Here is a 20,740-nt window from a genome sequence, read left to right as displayed (position 1 = left end):
TCATTCGTGTAACGTCGCGGCGGGGATTCCTCGTCGCCGGTCGGTTTAGCTCCTGATGATGACATACTGACGGTGGGAGAAGAGGACACAGTGAAAGCACCAAATTGATAGAACCTGAAGTTCGATCAAGGGAATTGAGCACCTGTTTGTGATGAGAAACACTAAGAACGATAAACCTAGCGGAGGCTAGGGTTGAGAGGATTATGGTTTCGAGGAAAAGAATTTTATTTCTTATTTCTCGATGATTTTTTACTCTCTAATGAACTCTTTATATATAGAGTTCGGACCCTGCTTGATTCGACTTACGATTCGGGAAAGAATCAAGAAGAAAACCCGAAAAGATTTAATTAATCTAAACTAAGCAATTGTTCCAAAAATAAGGAAAGCAAAACTAAATAAACAAAAAGATACGATCCCAATAAATCCTAATTCTAATAGGTGACGAAGTCTTTAAACTTTAGGGGTCGAGACGCATTCCGTCTGGGTTTGTCCTTCCGTGCTTGTGCTCGACTCGTTCTCTCTCTGCGTCTTCCCCTTGTCGGTTGCTCTGCATCTTCATTGGCGTGGCTTGCTGGTGAGCCTCCGCCTTGGCCAACGGTTGGATCCCTATCAGGGACGGGCGTCGTTCGGCCTGAGGCTGCCGTAGAGGTGCCAGGATAGGCGCGGCCGCACGGGAGCCTGAGGCCGCGTCGGAATAAGGGGTGGGTGGGGTTTCTGAATTTTTTTAATTTCAAATTCTATAAATATACTTCATGTATGCAGTAGTTGAAGATAAAGATGACAACATAAAAATTGGCATGATGAATCGGGACTGTGGTGAGCAACCACCCACTCAAGGTGCACTTGTAGAGTTTGGCAATTATTCAGCCTTCCAGCTTCTATGTGCCAAGAACAAACCCACCACAACCTCCAAAATGACTTGATCAAAGAAATTTGTGCATGCACCAACATTTTCAGTACCGCTGTACTTTTTACTTTATTTTTTAAAATTTTTTAAGTATTTTTGCATTTTAATTTGTAAGAATTTGTAATGTTTTAACAAAGTGAGTTTATGTTATATATTGTTTAGTATTTTAATTTTAGAAGTATAACATGAATAATGAGTTAAATATTCAGACCTAAGGAAGGGCGTGGAGAGAGAGATGTAGGGTTGTATGCCCTACCAAGCCGCAGTGCAGTTGCTTGTAGAAGTTTGATTAACATTTGATAGAAATGAATGCTGAAGATTTTGATTTAATGGCCGATGGATACCAAAAGAGTATGTTATTGCAATTAAATACTAGTACTACTACATTTCAATGCAATGGAGCAAACACCATCCTCGTTCGTGAACTCCACTAAAGTTTAGAATAGGTTAGATCTGTCAAATAAATTAAACATCATAGATATAAAATGAATTACACGCACACATCTAGGAAAATAAAAGCAGATATAATATTTTACATATGTAAATTGAAGCTTGGTGGATATGGGATTGTAGTGTGGTAAATCATCAAAATTGGAGATTAAGCATAGAGTTGTAGGTACACTTAATATCCTTGTTTACAAAGACCTCGTAAACACCCGATGCAAGATCTGTACAGAAACAGCTTTGCCATGGATATAAATCTCAATTGGAGGCACAGGCGTTAGACCACCACAATTCACGAGTCATTGTCTGTTTCAGTCCTCGTTTCTTCCAATTGAAGGTTTTGAACGGAGGAGCAGATCATATGAAAGATCAAATCATCTGGAGACACCCGCCAATTCAACATCATATACAAGCCATGAGTCCGGTGGAACATTTTCACCTGCTCCATGCTTCCCAAAACTGCACCATGAATGATAACTAAGATAAGATATGCATTACCAGAGAACAGAGATGTTGTGGACATCAGTCATGGAGAGATCAGATATAAGTATTCATGACTTGGTAAAGTGATTCATAGCCATACCCCATAGATGGTGGGACGATGAGCCTCCTCACATCACCAACATGCATACCTGAACATCATGTGACTTATGTGTGAAGAAAATAATATGAGGAAGTAGAAAGGAAGGAGGACTATATTTGTGTTTCAAGCAAACTACCTTCGATGCCAAGATTCCATCCATCAATAATTCCTTCATTGCCTGAGTAAAGATGAAGGGATGATTTTATTAGAAAAATATATAGACCCAGTTTCCTATCCAGCTATCCTTCTGGCAAAAGAGACCACACTGCTCAAATTAAATAAAGTTAATACCTAAACGAAACTTGCAGGGGCTCTTGCCCACATTCGAGTCAAATATATGACCGTTCTCCTTCAAAATGGCAGTGTAAAAAATCTTGACCTGATCCATAGTGAATTTAGGCAGAGTGGTAAGTAGTAAGATCATTAAGTAGTAAGATCATTAACATAACTAACAGATAAAAAATGGAGCAGCTCTAAGTGGTCAATTGACTCATATCTACCTTTTTCCCACGAGAAGCTACTTTTCCATCAGGAGGTCCATTTGCCACCTCTTCAATAATGAGTCCATTTGATAGGGTCCTGTTCTGTGTTGGTTCTGCATTTGAAGTATAGTTCTCGGATTTCACAGGCTTCATTTCTTGATGGTTCGCTGTATCAGGCAATCCCATATCAGACTCTCCATTGCCTTGATCTTTCTTCTTCTTCGTCGCCTTCTTAATTTTCTTCTCCGGTTGACTAGCAGTATCCAGTAAACCAGCTTTTATGCTGATGTCACTGTAAGTAGAAACTTCTTTTAAAAATTGACATGATTGGGCTTATATAGCCAAAAGATATACAAGTAATAACTTATGTGCTCAACTTATGGACCATGTGATCTTGAATGAGTCCGAAAAGGTTGCTCACCTCTACCAACATTACAACATAATATACTCTGTCTTTAATTGTATCGTTAGGAAATACTAGCATTTAGCATTCATATTGAAAGAACCACTAATGTATGTCTTGTTCAATTTTTAAAGTTTCAATGTAAAACAAAATGAGAAAATAACATGCATCACCTCTGAGGACAATTCTGAAAGAAATCCCAAAGAGAGATAATTGCAGAAAAAAATCAGAAAACAGAAAACAATCAAGATTCGATACTAACTTGTCAATCTGCTTTTTTATAACTACATTTGCGGCTGACACATCCTTCTTGCTGTCAGTATGTAATAAATTCTGCTCGAGGTAATCATCTTCAGCAACATTTTCTGATTTCACATCAACCTCTTCTTTACATGCCACTTCAGACTGAAGTAGTTTCCTTCTTCTCTTTGATTTCCTACATTTGTCCGAGGCCAGTTCGGGAGCCAATTGGTGATCTTCAATATCCCTGTTTTGAGTATGCATTATAAGATGAAGTTTTACCCATAGCTAGATTTTACTAGCAGGAAGAGAGTTACACCATCCAACTGTCAAATCATGCCAAAAAAAAAATACAAGATAAAATGCTTACAGATTTTTAGAGGCTTTAACTCCATCCATTTTATCTTCTTTGTGATTATAACCCTCATTACTTTCATCTTTACTGGCCTTCTCTTGTTCAGCCCGTTCTTTTCTTTTCTTTCTTGGTTTTGCTCTGATCCAGAAATATTGGGTGTCAAGTAAGAGGCATGTTAATGGTTTACATAATTGGTAGTGAGTCTAAATATTTGCATAGCCTCTTGATAGATACACTACTAGTAATTACTAACCGGTCAAGGGAATGCATCTGGTCCTTCCCATTGTCTGCAGGTACATTCTGCTTGACAATATTGCCTTCTACACCAGTGGAAGTTGTCTTCTCAGATTTTTTACTTTTAAAAATAGATAGAAGGAAGCCATCATCATCTTCACTGTCATCTTCAGACTCCACTACTTGGCGTTTCTTAATAAGTCGACTGCGTCGACCTTTTGCATTGTTTGGTTTGTCACTTTCTGATGCAGTCTCATCCTCTACAATAATAATTTAATAAATAGAAAATGTTCATAAGGTAAAGTGAATAAGTACTGATATTTTTTTATATATTATAAACAATAAAATCCTATCTATCATTCTTACAAGAATCAAACCTTATAATTAAAAATCTATAAATCACATTAACAAAGATGCAGGTGAACATCCAGTTATAAGAAACAGAACCAATAACCCTTGGGTGTCTGTAGAAAATACCTTTGCTTCTTGAAACAGGGGATGGTGAAAAACTTTGTGGTTCTTCATCATCATCAATGAAACTGTCTTCATACTCGTCATCATCTGTTTGATAACTAGATTCCTCTGTCTGACTATTTTGAATATCCACCCCATATGATTCTCTATTGGACATAAGTGAAGGACATACATTTCTCAACATGCAAACAAATAGTATTCAAATCAGTTTCCCACCACGAGAATCAGTGTACCTGTACAGGTGGTGTGATAAGATCATGCATTTTTAGAAGCAAAGAGGACATAGTGATGGTAAATGTCTTATATCAACCACACAAAAGGATACGAATCACTTTGATGACCCGACTGCTGATTTTGACGAATGTAATAACCAGTGAGGTAGACACTCCGAGGGCCAATAACAGAAAACACAACATCATCTGCCTCCTCAAACTCCAAATCTAAATGGCATGACTCTGCCTGGTTGGGCAGCAAAGCACAGAGCAAAACTGGACTCTTCTTACCCACATTACATTGTACTATACTTTTCTTGGTAGCATCACTGATCCCCAGAGTTGCCTATGCAATTCAGACACCAGATACAATGATGAAATTCCATATAGCAAAATACACAGAATTTACACAAGAAGCGAAGTATGCTCCTATGATTTCTATCCTTGTTTTTTATCTGAAAAGATTGTTTTTTTATCTGAGAAGATTGTTTTCTTAAATGATACTGTAAAAGAAAGAGCACAACAACCACTCAAAAGGCTAGTATTTTTTATGTTTGAAATTTCTCATAATCCAATATAATGAATTAGTATAAATTTAGACAATGGGTTGTTTCAGCTATTCAAAATTAGTACCTGGGAAATCCGCAGCCTTCCTATGGCCTTCTCACAAGAATGAATAACAGGCTTTCCGGGCTTCACCTCAACACCTGAAATTCACCAACAGGTTTAGGAAAATAAATACTCCACTTTATTGAATAATTTAAATCCTTTAAAATACATTAGAAGTATCGATTTTGAGCCAATAGATGAAATACAAGAACAAAACAAGAAAATTTGAAAAAGAGGGGCGTTGGTAGAAGGAAGGTTCACCCCAGAAAGCCATCAGTGTTCGTAAATTCGAATTGAGCAAACTATTCTTCCCTTGCTTTTCAAACCCTAGAGAGAGGCAAAGGTTTAGGGCTTATATATCTTCAAATATTTTTTCTTTTATAGTAGCGCTGAACCGCGGGATTTCAATAAATCACATTCCATCCTTCCATTTTTTTATTATGCTGCAATATAATTTGAATGATCTTCTAAAATATCTTAATTTGAATGAATTTATTATTACGTGTATTAAATTTAATATTTTGGTGAATTATACTTTTAAATTTGTCGATTATGAAAATAGCTTGATTCCGACTACATATGATGTGATTACAGCTTGTGTTATGTTGATATATAATCAATGTTTTTACCAAATAAATGTAATGTTATAATGAAGTAAATTTGTGAATTTACCATACATACAAAAAGTTTGGTCAATGTTTCAATTAGTACAAAAAATTTGAAGTTGACATAAATCATATAAAATGGTTGACAAAGTTTGAATATAATACATTCTGTTACATTCTCATTAACACCGTAAAATTTTCTCAAAACTATAATCCTAGTGCATTCTATTATTCTATATGCTCAGCCGCTCTCCCCCTCCACTGCAATTTCCATAAAAACATGGGGTATTATTGAAGGAAAAGTTAGCGTAGAACAATTTTGTGTGGCAATTTCTCTATACTCAGCCTCTCTCTCCACCGCCGCACACCCCTTCAAGAATCAAATTTCATCCACAGTGCGTCAAGAATCACCACGACCCAGACGAAATCAAGTCCAAATGCAATCTTCTCCAGCTGAGCCGTACTGAACTTGGCCGTGCTCCCAAAACACACATACACCATCAACACTGTAATGAAGAGCAAAAGAGAGCCTATGTTCCAAGCCCTTCTCCCTCCTGTAATGATCAGCCTAGTCGGCCTCGAGCTCGCACAAGCTTTCACCACGACGTCCTAGCTTCTCACATCATTTCCTGCATCCTCTTGAAGAAATCGTCGGCATCCTCATTTCTGCCAAAATTTCTCTTCCACGTGTGAAAAGAAAATGCCTTGCCTTTTTGAATTTTTTTAATAGCATTTGTTGTCATATGAATGAACAAGCATGAAAATGAAGTACTACTATAAAGTAAGATGATAGATTTGAGAATAAAATTAGAAAAAAGGTAACGGTGTTAATGAGAATGTAACATAATGTATTATATTCAAACTTTGTCAAACATTTTGTATGATTTATGTTAACTTTAAATTTTTTGTACTAAATTGAAACATTGAGCAAACTTTTTGTAGGTATGGTGCAATTTGATAGTAGTTGGCGACTATCTTTAATTAATGCAACGTTAATACTATAATTTAATTTTGTCCCTATGATGTTGTTCAACCTTCCAATTTTTAATTCAATAGATGACATTTAGATTTAGTTTTTGTATTAAGAATGTGGTCTCACCCTAATACAATCACATATAAGTGGCCGAGATTTATGGAAAATGCGGATCATTGCAGTTTCATTTTTTAAATCGAAAGATGACATTTATGATTCATAAATATACGATAAAATTTTCAAAAGTAATGCAAGCACTATGATTAAATAAGAGAAGAAATGTAAAAATAAAGAATATAAAAGAAAAAATGACCAATTTTAATGAACCGTGTTGTTTGGATTATTGTTAAAAGACAACAATTTGTGCATAGATGAGACAATTGAGAAAATTTGAAACTTTCGTGATTTAATATTCCAATTTCAAAATTCATAGGACGAACCAGAATTTGATCAAATTTTATTATTTAAATGAATATTAACTATTTTGTTTTTCTAATAAGATAAGTTTTATTTCCACTAACAACACTTCAATCATTACACTTTTGCATTAACACCTAATATTGTTAACTAAAAAGAGCTATCATAAGTTAATCATATATGGATTATCATATATTAATAATTATTCATAGCAATCAAACGTCATATAATAAGACTATTTTTATGGGTATAAGTACTAGTACTATATATGTCTGTTATTAATTGTCTAATTTAAAATTGATATGAATTTTAGAATTAAAGGGACGTGAATGAAAAAAATATAAAATATAAATTGTACATTTATATACTTCTATTATTTTTATAATGAAATGTGAGACTTATTTTCTAAATTTAGTAAGATTGCATTTAATAACAACGAATTACCATGATGAGTGGTTTATTTTCTCTTCGGACCGGGTGGAAGCCCCGTTCCGTCCAAAACGTCCAAATACGATTTGCTTAGGTGCTATCACTATTCGTAAATATGATGATATATTTAAAAATACAGATTAGCATTATTAATTGAAAAAAATATTATTCCATATTAGAAGTTCTCTTTTCTGTGTTATCTCATATTATTGTCCTTGGTTTCCATAGCTGGGGAAACGTAGTCTGATTAAGTTGAAATAAAGAAAGTGTTCTACTGTGTTCATAGCAAGAATATTGACAAATAGTAACACTTAAAAGTTGTTTATATTTAAACAGAGCAACCAGCCCGTCTAGCTCAGTTGGTAGAGCGCAAGGCTCTTAACCTTGTGGTCGTGGGTTCGAACCCCACGGTGGGCGAGATTTTTTTTTTTTTATATTTTTGTTTTATTTTTCAAAATACTGTAAATCAAACATTAACCAAAACTCAATTAATAATTTGTGTACTAAGTACTATAGCTTAAAGAATACTCCTATATTTATATATTCAATAAATGCACACAATCGAAAATTAAAATACATTAATATTATGCAGTAGCACCAAACATATTTTAAAAACACATTTAAATATACATAATTACATAAAAACATATTACTGCAACGTATAAAATAGCTAAAATTCAAAACTTGAAAATTGTGTATTGTTCCACAAATAAGTGCATATCGAAGTTTCAAATGGACATATATTGTTGAGTCATATTGAGTTATTCTTAAATTTAGACATATCGAAATATACGTGTAATAATTATATCACACAACACTTATGAATCCTAATACTGGTCCTACAACTATTGCGGAACATGCCTCTTATAGCAAATGCACGTTCTACATCTTTTCCACATGTCTCTTGTTTCATTGCAAAATATTTTGTCTTATAGCACGAGGCTCTTGAATGGTTTGCACAATTATAGACCATTTTAGGTATATACCATCAACTAAGTACTACTCGTATTATATTCTTTGTCTTGAATAACACAATGAACTAGACGAGCAAAACCTTGTGTGAGATTATAGAAAAAATGAGATGTAACTAACACATTGATATCGTTGTTGTTGACGGACAATCTAAAATAAGTTTGACTTGTCCAAATATCATAATCGGCTACAATTTTGAAAACAATTGCAGAATATATTTATCGGATTATTTGATGTATTTTTATTTGGTTGTTGTAATTTAATTATTTGTCTTATGTTTTTATTTCATGTACTTTTGACTTGTTATTTTTTATTTTTAGGATTTATGCATTGAGTATATTATTATTATTATTATTATTATTATTATTATTATTATTATTATTATTATTATTATTATTATTATTATTATTATTAATGTTATTCTAATTAGTGTTGTAAAGTAAATTAAATTTATTAGTCCATGATACAAATGAGGTAATTTAATTAACTAACACCAATTTATTGGAATATATGTTTAATGTATTTTAAATTTTAAGTTGTGTAACTTTTATTGAATAAATAATATAGTTAATCTACTTATAAGTAAATCTTTTATTTAATTTATATAAACTATTGATAAAAGTTATGAGATTAAATGTAATTTTTTTTAAAAATATAGATATAGTTGAAAAGGTAAAAAAAGTAAATATTGATATTTTTTCGGTTTTGAGATTGGTGTAAATTATTAAAATAAAATTATTATTTATTGTGGTATTAATTAAAAGTTAAATTTAGATATATAATGTAAATGGTTGGAAAATGCCTTCCGTCCGCAATGTAAAACCTATCTTGATTGTCGATCACTCGTTAAGAGAAATACCCTTATATAGGGTTGTCAAAATGGATATCGGCAATTGGATACCTGAAATATCGGGTAATTGGATACCCGATACCCGATTTTTTTGGGTTTTGGGATCGGGTACGGGTATAGGATTTTTGGATTATTGGGTATCGGGTTACCCGATACCTGATCGGATACACCCAAATTATTCGAATTATACGATTTAAAAAAAAAATTAAAGTTAATAAATTTTGATCTATTTATTATTTAAAATATTAAATGTACTCCCGAAATCCTTAGTAGTTTTTTTTTATCTTAAACTCGAACCTCTTCAAGTTTATATCAAATTCGAACTACAAGTTTGTATTTCTAAAATTTTGTAGTTAATTTTCTTTAAAAAAATTAAAAATAAATAAATTAAATTCACGATCGGGACTGGGTAGAGAAAATTCTTTTTTTGTTCTAGGACACTTTAAGCATTCCATGAAAGGTGTATTTTGTTATTTAGTTCCCACAAAGGGAGTGACGCATGACGGACATGCATTTTTAGACTTAGACGCATCTCAGTCATGCGTCGATAAAAAAACGTGTTTTTTATAAAAGACGCATGAGCCACATGCGTCTTTTAAAGAGACGCATGAGGCTCATGCGTCTCTCAACGAAATTAAACAACCTTGCACAGACCAGAACAGATCACGTAAGAAAAAGAAGCAGCGAGTCTTGGACGATTACTTGAAAAATGCATGATGCTTATGCGTATTTAAAAAAAATTGTTTTTTGAAGAGACGCATGAAGAAGATGCGTCTTACGGTAAAAACGCATGTTCGTCATGCGTTTCATTAACAGAAACGCATGTCTGTCATGCGTCACTCCCTTTGTGGGAACTAAATAACAAAATACACCTTTTATGGAATGTTTAAAGTGCCCTAGAACAAAAAAAGAATTTTCTCAGACGAGATACCCGAGTCGGGTATCTGGGTACCCAAAATCATTTTCGGATCGGGTATCGAGTATTAGATTTTAGAAAATTTAGGATCGGATACCTGAAATTTTCAGATCGGGTATCTGTGGGTATCCGATTTGACAGGCCTACTTATATACTATCATTGACTCATGGCTCTTACTATTACCGTGTGATCGTTGAACAATATTTTGGTCTTATTACAATATTGTAAACCATCTATAGTTGAATAAGACAACAATACTTAAATTACCTAATTGTGATACCAAACACCCCTCTACCCTGTACTCCCTCATTTTCCGATTATACGATTTGAGAGCCAACAACTGATTATTTAATTTAAAAAAGGGTCACTCGGAGAAGCGGTTTTGGTGAGGTTTCCCTTCTCCATATTTATTTTTAGACTTTGTAATATAGGGTAATCACTATTTAAATGCATGATTAGATTAAAAAAATAGGGTTATCTTTAAGAGTGATTTATTTCACTAAAAAGATAATTTAGTCTACGATATGAAGAGTGAACCAAAATGTCATAGTGAACTAATCCTTCATGCAGTAAATACTTCACTATAATGGTGTTTTGATTGACTCCGTGTTTTCAAATTCTTATCATGAACTGAAATGCCTGCACAAGGAACTAAATCGTTTTGATAATTTAGTTATACATTTAAAATTATGTTGCACTGTCATATAAGTTGAAAATTTTGTATTTATGTATAATTAAGGTGAGAATACTGTTATTTGTAATCGTTGTTTTTGTAAAATAACCTTAAATTTAAATTGGTCAACACAAATAATTTGGCACGAATTTATTTATTTTTTGATAAATATAATTTTTATAATTCACATCATTAACATAAGACTTGACCATATTGTTATAAGTTCCGAACATCAATTACAGTCTCACTAGATCAACATATATGCATATGTCACGATTTGAAAGTACACATTACATGTTTATTGTCATGGTTTATTTTCAAACGAGGTGATAACGTTAAATTCACGTTGGTAATTGAATTAATTTTCACCAATCTTAACAAGTGGTAGTACTAGTTTGTAACATAAATTAAGAGAAAAAGCCAAGCTGGATGGTGAAGACACGACAATAATTATTGACTTGGCATAAGGCTATGACTATGATTAGCTTCATTGTCAATTTCCAATTAGTAATACTCCTACTTTTTTGCGGTATATGATGAACTCCCCTCAAACTAAAATACCAACGTAAACTCCATAATTGAAAATTTGAAATTGAGGTATGAGACAAACAGTCGCAATCATTAACCGATTCAAATTTCAATCGTTGAAATGTTCCATTCAAACAATTTCAGTCCACTTGGTCAACACCATCTCATACGGTCAACACTGTCTACACTCTATAAGAGTATAAGTAGCACAAAGGAGCAAACGATTCCAACATTCAATCTTCAGAATATATACACCACATTCACAATTATTCACAATACCTACTTTGAAAGGGAGGGAAGATGTGAGCCTTGAGAGCATCAAACTCATCAATCCTGCATTCCTCTACCACTTCCAATCGAAGAGGAATTACCATGAATCTCCAAAACAGAATCTCCAAAATCTCTCTTCCACACATCGAAAACAACTCTACTTTTCAACAAATGGAAAAGCAGCTCAGTCCCAATGTGGAAGCGTTCATTGAAAGCGACGACCCAATGGTGAAAGTCAAGCTTTACGCGATACTGGAAGCCGTTGCAGACAGAGTTGAAATGCACAAAAACATCGGAGACCAGAGAAAAGAGTGGAACGGTCTTCTTCTCCAATCAATCAACGCTCTCACTCTCGCCGCCGCTACCATGGTGGGCATACGCAGATACCACCGCCATCACGTTATCTTCGACAGTGATGTACGTAGCAGCGACAGGGATGCTTTCGATAGTGAACAAGATCCAACCATCACAGCTAGCAGAAGAGCAACGCAACGCAACGAGGCTATTCAAACAGCTTCAAAATCAAATCCACACCATTCTATCTGTTGGAAATCCAACTTCCGTTCATGTTAAGGAAATGATGGACAAAGTCTTGGCGCTCGATAAGGCCTTTCCGCTCCCTCTCCTTGGCGGCGCCATTTTCGATAAATTCCCGGACACTGTTGAGCCCGCGGTGTGGTGGCCTCAAAACAGAAGAAAACAGTTGAAAACGAGCCAAGCCAGCAACGGGTGGAATGGTAAGTTGGAGAAAGAAATGAGAGAAATAGTTAATGTGATGAAGCAAAAAGACGAGGAAGATTACTTGAAGTTAGCTGGAAAAGCACTAAAGTTGAACAAAGTTTTAGCAATGAGCGCTCCTGCGCTGACAGGTTTAGCCGCGGTTGGTTCCACCCTACATTCCCACGGTGGCTGGGCTGCGGCCTTGGCTGTTGGAGGCGGCGCCTTGGCCACTGTTGCCAACTCACTAGAGCACGGGGGCCAAGTGGGGATGGTGTTTGAGATGTATAGAAGCAATGCCGGATTCTTTAAACTCATGGAAGAATCAATACAATCCAACATAGGGGGAGATGATTTGGAGAGAATAGAAAACGGAGAAATGGTGGAGATGAAGGTTGCGCTGCAGTTGGGAAGGAGTTTATCAGACCTCAGAAATCTGGCGGAGGATTCTTCCATCAAAGGGAAAGCCATTGATGAGTTTGCAAGCAAGCTTTTCTGATCATGCTAAACACTCTTGTAATGCAAAATACAACACATGAAATTATACCATTCTATGTCCAACTCTGGTTTCATGAAAAAAACAAGTTGGAAATTATAACCAAATTTAGATATATAATGTAAATGGTTGGAAATTGAATTGAATAAAAAATGACTAATACTACTAGTTTATTATGTTAATTAAAAATACATGTCACATGCTGAAAAATCATTCCCCAAAAACTAATTTAAAACAGTCCGGTTACAGTGAGTGCAATACAAAATGCGGATATCCAGTTGCTCATTCTTTTTTCAAGTTCCTGGATTTGTTCAGATCTCATCTGATTCAAATATACATAGAGGTAAATTGGATGAAAAAATGAATTAAATAGGACTATTTTGTAGATTATACTTGTACAATGATCCCAAAATACCTTCATATCTTAAGATCACTAATTGAAACCTCCTTATTTGATAAGAGCTTAAGTTTCTGCATGAAATGAGACAAGACAACAAGTTGAAGTTAAAAAGACATGAAGGTACTTACATGTGTGAAGACACTAAAATGAAATGTGAAGAACATCACGTAACATCTATAACTGGTCGTGTGTAAATAAATCTTTAGACATATATAGATAGTAGGAAGAGGGGGATGATTATGAGAGGGAGGGAATCTGTTGTTTACCTCAATATACTGAGCTGGATCATCAAAGCTAGTGGCACCAAGGATTACTTCCCTCCTTAATTTCGCGGTAAGCTTATGGCAAATCCGAAGCTACAGAGAACACCAATGATTAAGTTTCAGATCTAAGTTCTGGAAATGGAACAGATTTTTACCTCGGATCTAGTTGCCCCGCCGATTATGAAAACAAAAATGCGCTGCCCCATCTTCTTGACGGGTACTGTGTTTAAGACCAAATCGCTGGACAAATATGCTATCATAAGTTGTGCAGTGCAGGATAAGTGATGATCGAAGTAAACAAGCAATCAAAACATTCATATGAAAACCAACAAAATATGATATAAAGAAAAGAGTGGTTACTTTGAACTTCCATCATCAGAGAAGCGTGACCTGGCCCATGTCGCAGTACGTCTTGATCTCATAGAATGTGGAGTGGTTGATTGACCTTCTCTAATTGATTCAACCTGCGCCCTTCCGTTAGTCCTTTGTGACGTAGTACTAAAAGAGTCTTTGGGATTGTTCATGCAATGGTACTCGTCTTTTGGCAGTTCTCCTTTATTTAGCTTTTCAATTAACTCCTGAGAGAAATAACAAAGTTAATATATAATCAAACCTATCTAGATGGACTTTTCCAAATATATGGTTCCTTGTAGCGACTAAACAAATATCAGAAGCTTTGCAGTTCAACCAAACCTCTATCACGGGATAAAACCGAAATAGGTCCCATATCGATTCCTCTCCTGTTCGATCCTTTCTTACCATGGATTTCCTCTGCTAAGAAAAAAATATTATAAACTGTTAGTACATCTTAACATTTATCCAAAATTGATTCCAATGTCATAAAAATTGTAGTCCAGGAAACAAATTCACCTTTTCTGAATCAAGCATTAGCGAAAAGGTCCCTTTAGAAACATTTCTTGAATCATATCCACTAATCAATTTCATATTTTTCACAGCTTTCATGTCCGTATTAGATAATCTTGCCAACTGAAGAAGCACGAATAACCAGATCAGAATCTTGAAAGCATAATTTTATAAGATCAGCTTGCTCAATTGAATGACCTTGTATATATAAACATTTGAACATGCCAAAATCAAAGTAAGAAAATCTGTACTCTGGTTAACTATATTTCTCTAAACATGATGAGCTAATGATGCTAACTTATAGATATTAGTTCAAGGTGCATTGGAAAAAAATACTTATTGTATCTATTCTTTTGTCAAACTATTGGAATGCAATATCAAACAGCATTACAGCCCTAGTTCGTGGTGCTAAATTACAAAATGCTATTTTCACTGTTAGTTAAGGTAACTCTTTGAACTCCAGGATTATGTGTATGTCAATTAAAATTAAACACTTGATTCCTGTGCAGAATAATAAGAAATGGGAGTGGGGAACATTTTAAAACAATCCCTATATGTTTCATGCTCAGATTGGATCCATGTAAGAAATGTACAAGGAGGGTGGAGAGAAACTTGGAAACCTGCATGAGTTTTAATGCTTTGTCCCCCTCAAAATGTTCAGGATAAACAGCAGCATAGATCATCATAAGGCGCAATATGTTCTGGCTTCTTTCTTCCTGGATGGTATAAGGAAAGTTCATCTCATAGAAGAACCAAGAATACAATAGCCAGAAAAATTTCAAAATGCAGTAATTAAGATAGAACCTGGTTCTTTCTCAGAAAATTTATAACTTCTTTTGTTCCTGCATCACCAAATACAAGGTCCTGCTCAAGTTGTCCAAGTTCTCGTAGACCCATATCTCTGATAATTTTGTTAAGTTTTCCTGCAATCTGAATTCCAGAGCGAGATGGAGTATATTAAGTTCTTGAGACTTGCACTGATTGATGATCATTAGATATTATGGAAGAATAAACAACCTCAACATGGACAGAGAGTTTCTCCATCTGTTCATTATATTGTGGCAAAGCTTGAACCATTTTCTGAAGGTCTCTTGTGGAAAGCTGACTACCATCTCTACATAAAATTAGATGATAATATAAGAAACTGATGAGGAAACAGAATCAATTTTCAAATTTTACTCTGTTCACGTGAATATTTTTACGCATAATCCTATTCTAATTTGTTCTAGAACTCAGTTATAAAATATGCAAATCGTGATGCCACACATCACATTTTTCTATCTTTGTAAAATGAGCCACCGCAAAGAGTGAAAGCAGGAAGGAATCATACTCAAAATCCAAACTCGTACTGTCAATTTCTGGTCCTCATTGGAGATATAATCCCACAGGAAGAAAGTTTGTTAATGTGCCTAATAATTAACCTTGGTATAGTTCACAATGTGCTTTCACTGCATCCAGCCTATTGAATTACAATTTCCCTAATAATTATAGAGAAAGGAGCAATGTGCTCGTGCTTTGATGTGCGGACTATTTGGCAAGAAACATTGTAAAGACTCATAGTAGATCTACCACACGTGCTTTCATAATCACAAACCTCTGTTGCAGTTGTGCTGCTTTATTGTTGGAAACAAAATTTGTCATCCTTTCATGCAATCGTTCACTTGCCTGGAAATCGTAGGGTTAGAACCATCAATAAATGACATGCCAGGATCTCATAAACTATAAGTCTTTCAATAGATGCATGCGCATGGCAAAAAAACCCATGCAAGAGTATACACCTCTGCTATATGAGTATGCCGGAGCTCAAGCCAGACGGGATCCTGATCTTCCAGTAAGACTTCCTTCTTTTCAGACGTATCACCTGATTTGCTAGGAACCTGAAATACATTCAGCGTTTCCAGAAGAGTTTGCAAATTTATCATATAGCATATGGATAGCAACAGCTACCTCAGGCACATATCTGTTCCCATCCAGATTTAAAAGATCGTGACACATTGCATCATATGTCCATTCATGAATGATTGGAGCAACCTGAAAAATGCAAACATACCTTAAAATCTATAAGAATCAAAACAAATGAACTGATGAATTAGCTTCCAGTTACTATTAGAATGTTTAAAACACCTGATCGACTGATCTGTCTACTATTAGTAATTCACATGTTTCTTTTTGCGGGAAGTCAGGAATCGAAGATTTATATGTTGTAACAATGTTCCAAACTTCTGCAGCAAGTTTCGTTGTAACCAAGTCACCGAATGTAGTCACAGTGGTACCATCAAGCCCCTTGGCTGCTCTATAATGTACAATAGGACATTCCTGTTGTTGGTAAACATGCTGTATTAGGATATAAAATGAAGTAAACTTTTAGTAGCATAGAATGCTGATCCAAAATAAAGAAGATTCTGTGAAAAAATCATGAAAACAAAATGTCCCAGAAATACACAATGCAATCCATGCTACTTTAATTAATTGTAATAGATAAATATATGGAAGAGTATTCTTTTTTTACCAACCGAATCTTACGGAATGCATCATATCAATATAATAATATCAGACATCTAGAAATCCGATACATTCAAGTCAGTCGGTAATAGTAACAATTTCTTAAAAAAAACTGTAACATCTACTCATTCTTTGGTTATTGGAAAACAACAGAAATTAGCTCCAAAATGAGACAAAAAAGAGGTACATAAAAACTTTTTGGACTAATAGTTCTTACATTTTTGAGAAGACTAGGGAATAGATTGAAGCATATGGGTATGCCATAAAATATGAACTTTCGATACCTTCAATGAAGCAAAAACAGTAGCAATTCTTGTAGCCATTTCATTCAAGTATGCATCAAATCTGCGAGAATTTCCAGCATCATCACTGAAGAGTTCTTCAAGTGCTTTATCATGATCTGTGATGAACCCCTGGCAATAAATTTTATACAGGAAACGTAAGAAGAACTGTACTACTAATGTTAAGAGAATAGAATCCCCATGAACATGTCACTGCACAAATTTAGTGTCTGATCAGTGGGATAAGCAAGCCTGGTACATTATATATGTGGTTAAAAGAAAATAAATAATGGTTACCTGATTGTCTACACTGAAGTACTCCAAATTCATCTGCAGCTTGAAAGACCCATGCATAAATAATGGAGTAATATATAAGGCACTTACAGTTAATACTGATTGCTTTGCTAACCTCTCTTAATGCAGCAATACGTGGTACTACACTGGAATCGTTCTTTATGTGAGCCAAAAGGTGCTTTGGTACTGGTGAACTGAAGTATACATATGCTCTGCAGCAACAAGAACACCACGAGAAGATACAACCCAGTCAGATGAGATGAATTAGATTGGCAGGGGAATATACATATTATATATGTGACATACTTCCTGTATAAAGGTTCTCTTCCTGACATGTCAGACAACAACATAATGATGCTGAAATAAATAGAAAGATATGTTAGATCTGATAATGTATTTAGTTGAACAGAGTAAAACTTACAGGTTCCAGCCAACAAGCCAAAGTGATAACATGTGATAGAACAGAAATGATCTGATACTTCTCTCTCTCTCTCTCTACATACCCATCTATGTATCTATCTAGTCAGGAAAAATCATACAAACTATGTAAAGAGAATGTAAAGCATTCTGTTATAAAGTAGTATTCATTGAGTTCTTTCAAACAAGAGTTAATTGTGTACCATTGGAAGTGTTGAAAACTAGTTATAAAATTGTCAAATGTAGACATTATAAGTGAGACACATATTACTTACATTTAAGTCTAAAAAATTTAATTACAAACATCAAGAAAAATATCAAATGATAACATACTTTTCCTTGGAAGGTTGAATAAAATATATAGCATCCCTTGAAGGAAATGGTTGTCTTCTTTTATAAAGGTCTTCCACCACTGATAAAAGGAGTAGATAGATCATTATTAAGATTAAGCTAAAAACTGTACAGATGTTTGTATAAAAGTATCTTATCAAAAGTGTGCATATTACTTCACTACTCACTCAATAAAACTACTACTAGTATATTACATCAGGACTGTGGTATCCTGAGGTATGAAGAACTTAAAACTTGAAAATACAGCTCTCTGGAATAAAATCAAGGTCTTGTTACAAAAGTAAATTCCATAATTTGGAGTATAGAAATTCTTATAAGAAATCGTATATACATAAAAATTTCTTACTAGTGAAGAGCAAATACAGTTGCAAAGAATTCAGAATTTTCAGAAAGTCTTACATAAAATTCCTTGCTCATTGATATCAGACATTTTGCACAAGCATGACGTCACTTTTACTGTAACTTTATCCATGATGAGAACCTATGGAAAACCAGGTAGCTAAGACAAGTATATTGCAAAAAAATAGAGAGGAAGATAGGAAAGATAGAACAACACTGTATATCAGAATAACATATTGATCAAATAATATAATTTTTTATATACTAGAACCATTTCAGGGGACTTCACTAAGCAACCATGATATATTAACTTTATTTCTAAATGCTTCATGAAGCTTTCTGCGGCAAACTAAACTTACTTCATGCAGCTGAGTGACAGATTGGAGTATAACCACTTCAGAAACTATAGCAGTGTCTTGAGAAAAGCTAAGTTCTCAACAAGGACTAACTACACAAATACTTATATAACAACATATGCTTCCTATAACAGAGCATCAATTGATCTTCTTCCAACTTGTCCCATAAGAATCAGGCTAGATAAGTTGGTAGTGTTTGTTTGTTCACGCTATTCTGCTATGTCTAATTCCCTTTCCCTAGAAGAAAGAATTGAGATTAACTTGTTATGAGCAAGATAATTATGGATTTCTTGTGAACATGATGTCATGATTTATTTTGTAGCTGGATTAACAGAGCCTTGAAAATGCTATGTAGGTTGTAAATAAATGAAACGAATGAAATCAAACTGATAAGTGGAGTATGAATTAACAGCAAATAAAGAGATAGTAGTAATTCATAATGAGCGAGAAATACCTTCCATGATGATCTCGAATCTCCTGATTTAGAAGTTTGAAGCATTTCATATAACAATCCTAGAAGATTAAGTGAGCGATCAATCCAAATACTAGACAGAGAGAAAAAAACATGATCTCATTCTCGTCTATGAACAAGACAATAAAGAATTTCAACATTCAAATAATCCAGGAGCGACAATTTTGAATGAACTGAGAGCCAAACATCTGGTTTCAGTTTGGCGGGAGAGTTGTTAGACTTACTATCGCGGCTGATTTGGCGGAAGGTCTTCGGATCGGAAACCAGCATGCTTGGTAGCTGCACCGGCGGTGATGAAATCAACGGTCAACTTTTGAATAATGCAATGCGTGCGTTTTACAAGGGAAGGTGGTCGTTTGTGGGGGCGCATTACATTCCAATGTTGATATTCTTTCATAATTTCATTTTCTTTCTTCTACAAGTACAAAGATTGTTGTCAATCCCAAAGTTGTTGTACCTTTTTTTATTCGTATTTGTATTATTGGGTTTAATATATTCATATCTAAGCTTCAAAATTGGGTTTCTGTATTTGCCTCCAAAAAAAATTTGGTCATACATATTAAGTTTATAGCTTCAAATAGTATGTTGTGGACTTTGGTCCATAATTAATAGTTCTGCGACCACACATGATTTTAGGAGGTTTTATTTTGTGTGTTAAATAGAAAGAGAAAATATTATTTTTATATTCATGTGAGGGAGAACTTTTTCCAAAAATAGAAATGTGACATCTTTTGTGGGACAAACTAAAAAAATACTGCTAATTTTAAAAAAAATAGTTAAATAGACTAAAATAGTTTGTATATTCTTAAAAACGGAAGGAAAGAGTAACAAATACTCCCTCCGTCTCACATTAAGAGTCACTTTTTGCCATAAAAGTCCGTCCCAGTTTAAGAGTCACTTTTAGAATTTTCCATATTTGGTCATACAATTTTACCTCATTCTTCATCAAAATTACATAAAAATGTCATTATCTACATTAAAATAAATCAAAACAAAATCAAAAGTCAAAAGGGATCCACCTTCAACCAACTCCACCATCTCACTTCATTTATTACACACTCCACCATCTCACTTTATTTATTACACACTTAAACTCTTTCTTAAAATTTTAGCCATAATAATAAGTGACTCTAAATATGGGACGGGAGTAAAAGAATTAAAAGATCCTAGTGCATATCCTAATCCAACTAATGGAGAGAAGGGGGAAATATTGGAGACAAAATTAATCAGCCCTAAACCTGTTATATGGTCGTACATAACATACATGACTGAATTAATGCATACATGAATCGTATCCAGATTTTAATTTGTAAAGTAATACACAAATAAAATATTAAGTATATCACATTTAAATTCAATTTATTTATATTAATCAATTTAAAGTAAATTGGTGTCGTTGCCTACTCTTTAA

At 34.3% G+C, this 20,740-nt stretch overlaps 3 protein-coding genes and 1 non-coding gene across 6 annotated transcripts; 2 read left to right on the top strand and 2 right to left on the bottom strand.

Annotated features, from left to right (window-relative positions):
* Window positions 1–1,386: 1,386 nt before the first annotated feature.
* LOC125218099 (peptidyl-prolyl cis-trans isomerase FKBP43-like) lies at window positions 1,387–5,335 on the bottom strand. Its single transcript, XM_048119693.1, has 12 exons — window positions 5,205–5,335; window positions 4,968–5,041; window positions 4,448–4,680; window positions 4,126–4,268; window positions 3,668–3,908; window positions 3,430–3,552; window positions 3,082–3,306; window positions 2,435–2,708; window positions 2,226–2,313; window positions 2,071–2,112; window positions 1,935–1,983; window positions 1,387–1,810 (listed from the first exon to the last, which is right to left on the bottom strand). Exons 1-12 carry the CDS (start codon window positions 5,215–5,217, stop codon window positions 1,726–1,728), a joined length of 1,590 nt encoding a protein of 529 aa, XP_047975650.1. The 5' UTR covers window positions 5,218–5,335; the 3' UTR covers window positions 1,387–1,725.
* Window positions 5,336–7,711: 2,376 nt separating this feature from the next.
* TRNAK-CUU lies at window positions 7,712–7,784 on the top strand. The gene has a single exon. It is a non-coding gene; the product is annotated as a tRNA-Lys (tRNA).
* Window positions 7,785–11,530: 3,746 nt separating this feature from the next.
* On the top strand, window positions 11,531–12,855 carry LOC125218782 (probable F-box protein At4g22030). Its single transcript, XM_048120544.1, is given in 2 exon segments — window positions 11,531–11,954; window positions 11,956–12,855. Coding segments are annotated over 2 exon segments (1,113 nt in total). The 5' UTR covers window positions 11,531–11,679; the 3' UTR covers window positions 12,794–12,855.
* LOC125218781 (protein transport Sec1a-like) lies at window positions 12,837–19,670 on the bottom strand. Of its 3 annotated transcripts, none has more exons than XM_048120540.1 (21): window positions 19,554–19,670; window positions 19,312–19,370; window positions 18,562–18,643; window positions 18,145–18,223; window positions 17,701–17,751; window positions 17,510–17,606; window positions 17,398–17,430; window positions 17,104–17,232; window positions 16,442–16,633; window positions 16,265–16,348; window positions 16,096–16,194; window positions 15,912–15,982; window positions 15,335–15,431; window positions 15,122–15,247; window positions 14,938–15,033; window positions 14,324–14,440; window positions 14,147–14,227; window positions 13,814–14,031; window positions 13,609–13,693; window positions 13,457–13,546; window positions 12,837–13,261 (listed from the first exon to the last, which is right to left on the bottom strand). In XM_048120540.1, exons 1-21 carry the CDS (start codon window positions 19,597–19,599, stop codon window positions 13,208–13,210), a joined length of 1,986 nt encoding a protein of 661 aa, XP_047976497.1. In that variant the 5' UTR covers window positions 19,600–19,670; the 3' UTR covers window positions 12,837–13,207. The 3 variants fall into 3 exon arrangements, with proteins under 3 accessions (XP_047976497.1, XP_047976499.1, XP_047976500.1); XM_048120542.1 differs by having other exon boundaries at window positions 14,147–14,224; XM_048120543.1 differs by lacking the exons at window positions 18,145–18,223; window positions 19,312–19,370; window positions 19,554–19,670 and having other exon boundaries at window positions 18,562–18,641.
* Between the last annotated feature and the right edge of the window lie 1,070 nt (window positions 19,671–20,740).

Source organism: Salvia hispanica, chromosome 4 (assembly GCF_023119035.1).
Source record: "Salvia hispanica cultivar TCC Black 2014 chromosome 4, UniMelb_Shisp_WGS_1.0, whole genome shotgun sequence".
NCBI lineage: Eukaryota > Viridiplantae > Streptophyta > Magnoliopsida > Lamiales > Lamiaceae > Salvia > Salvia hispanica.
The sequence above is the reverse complement of the archived record's forward strand: the minus strand, read 5'-3'. Positions and strand labels throughout refer to the sequence as shown.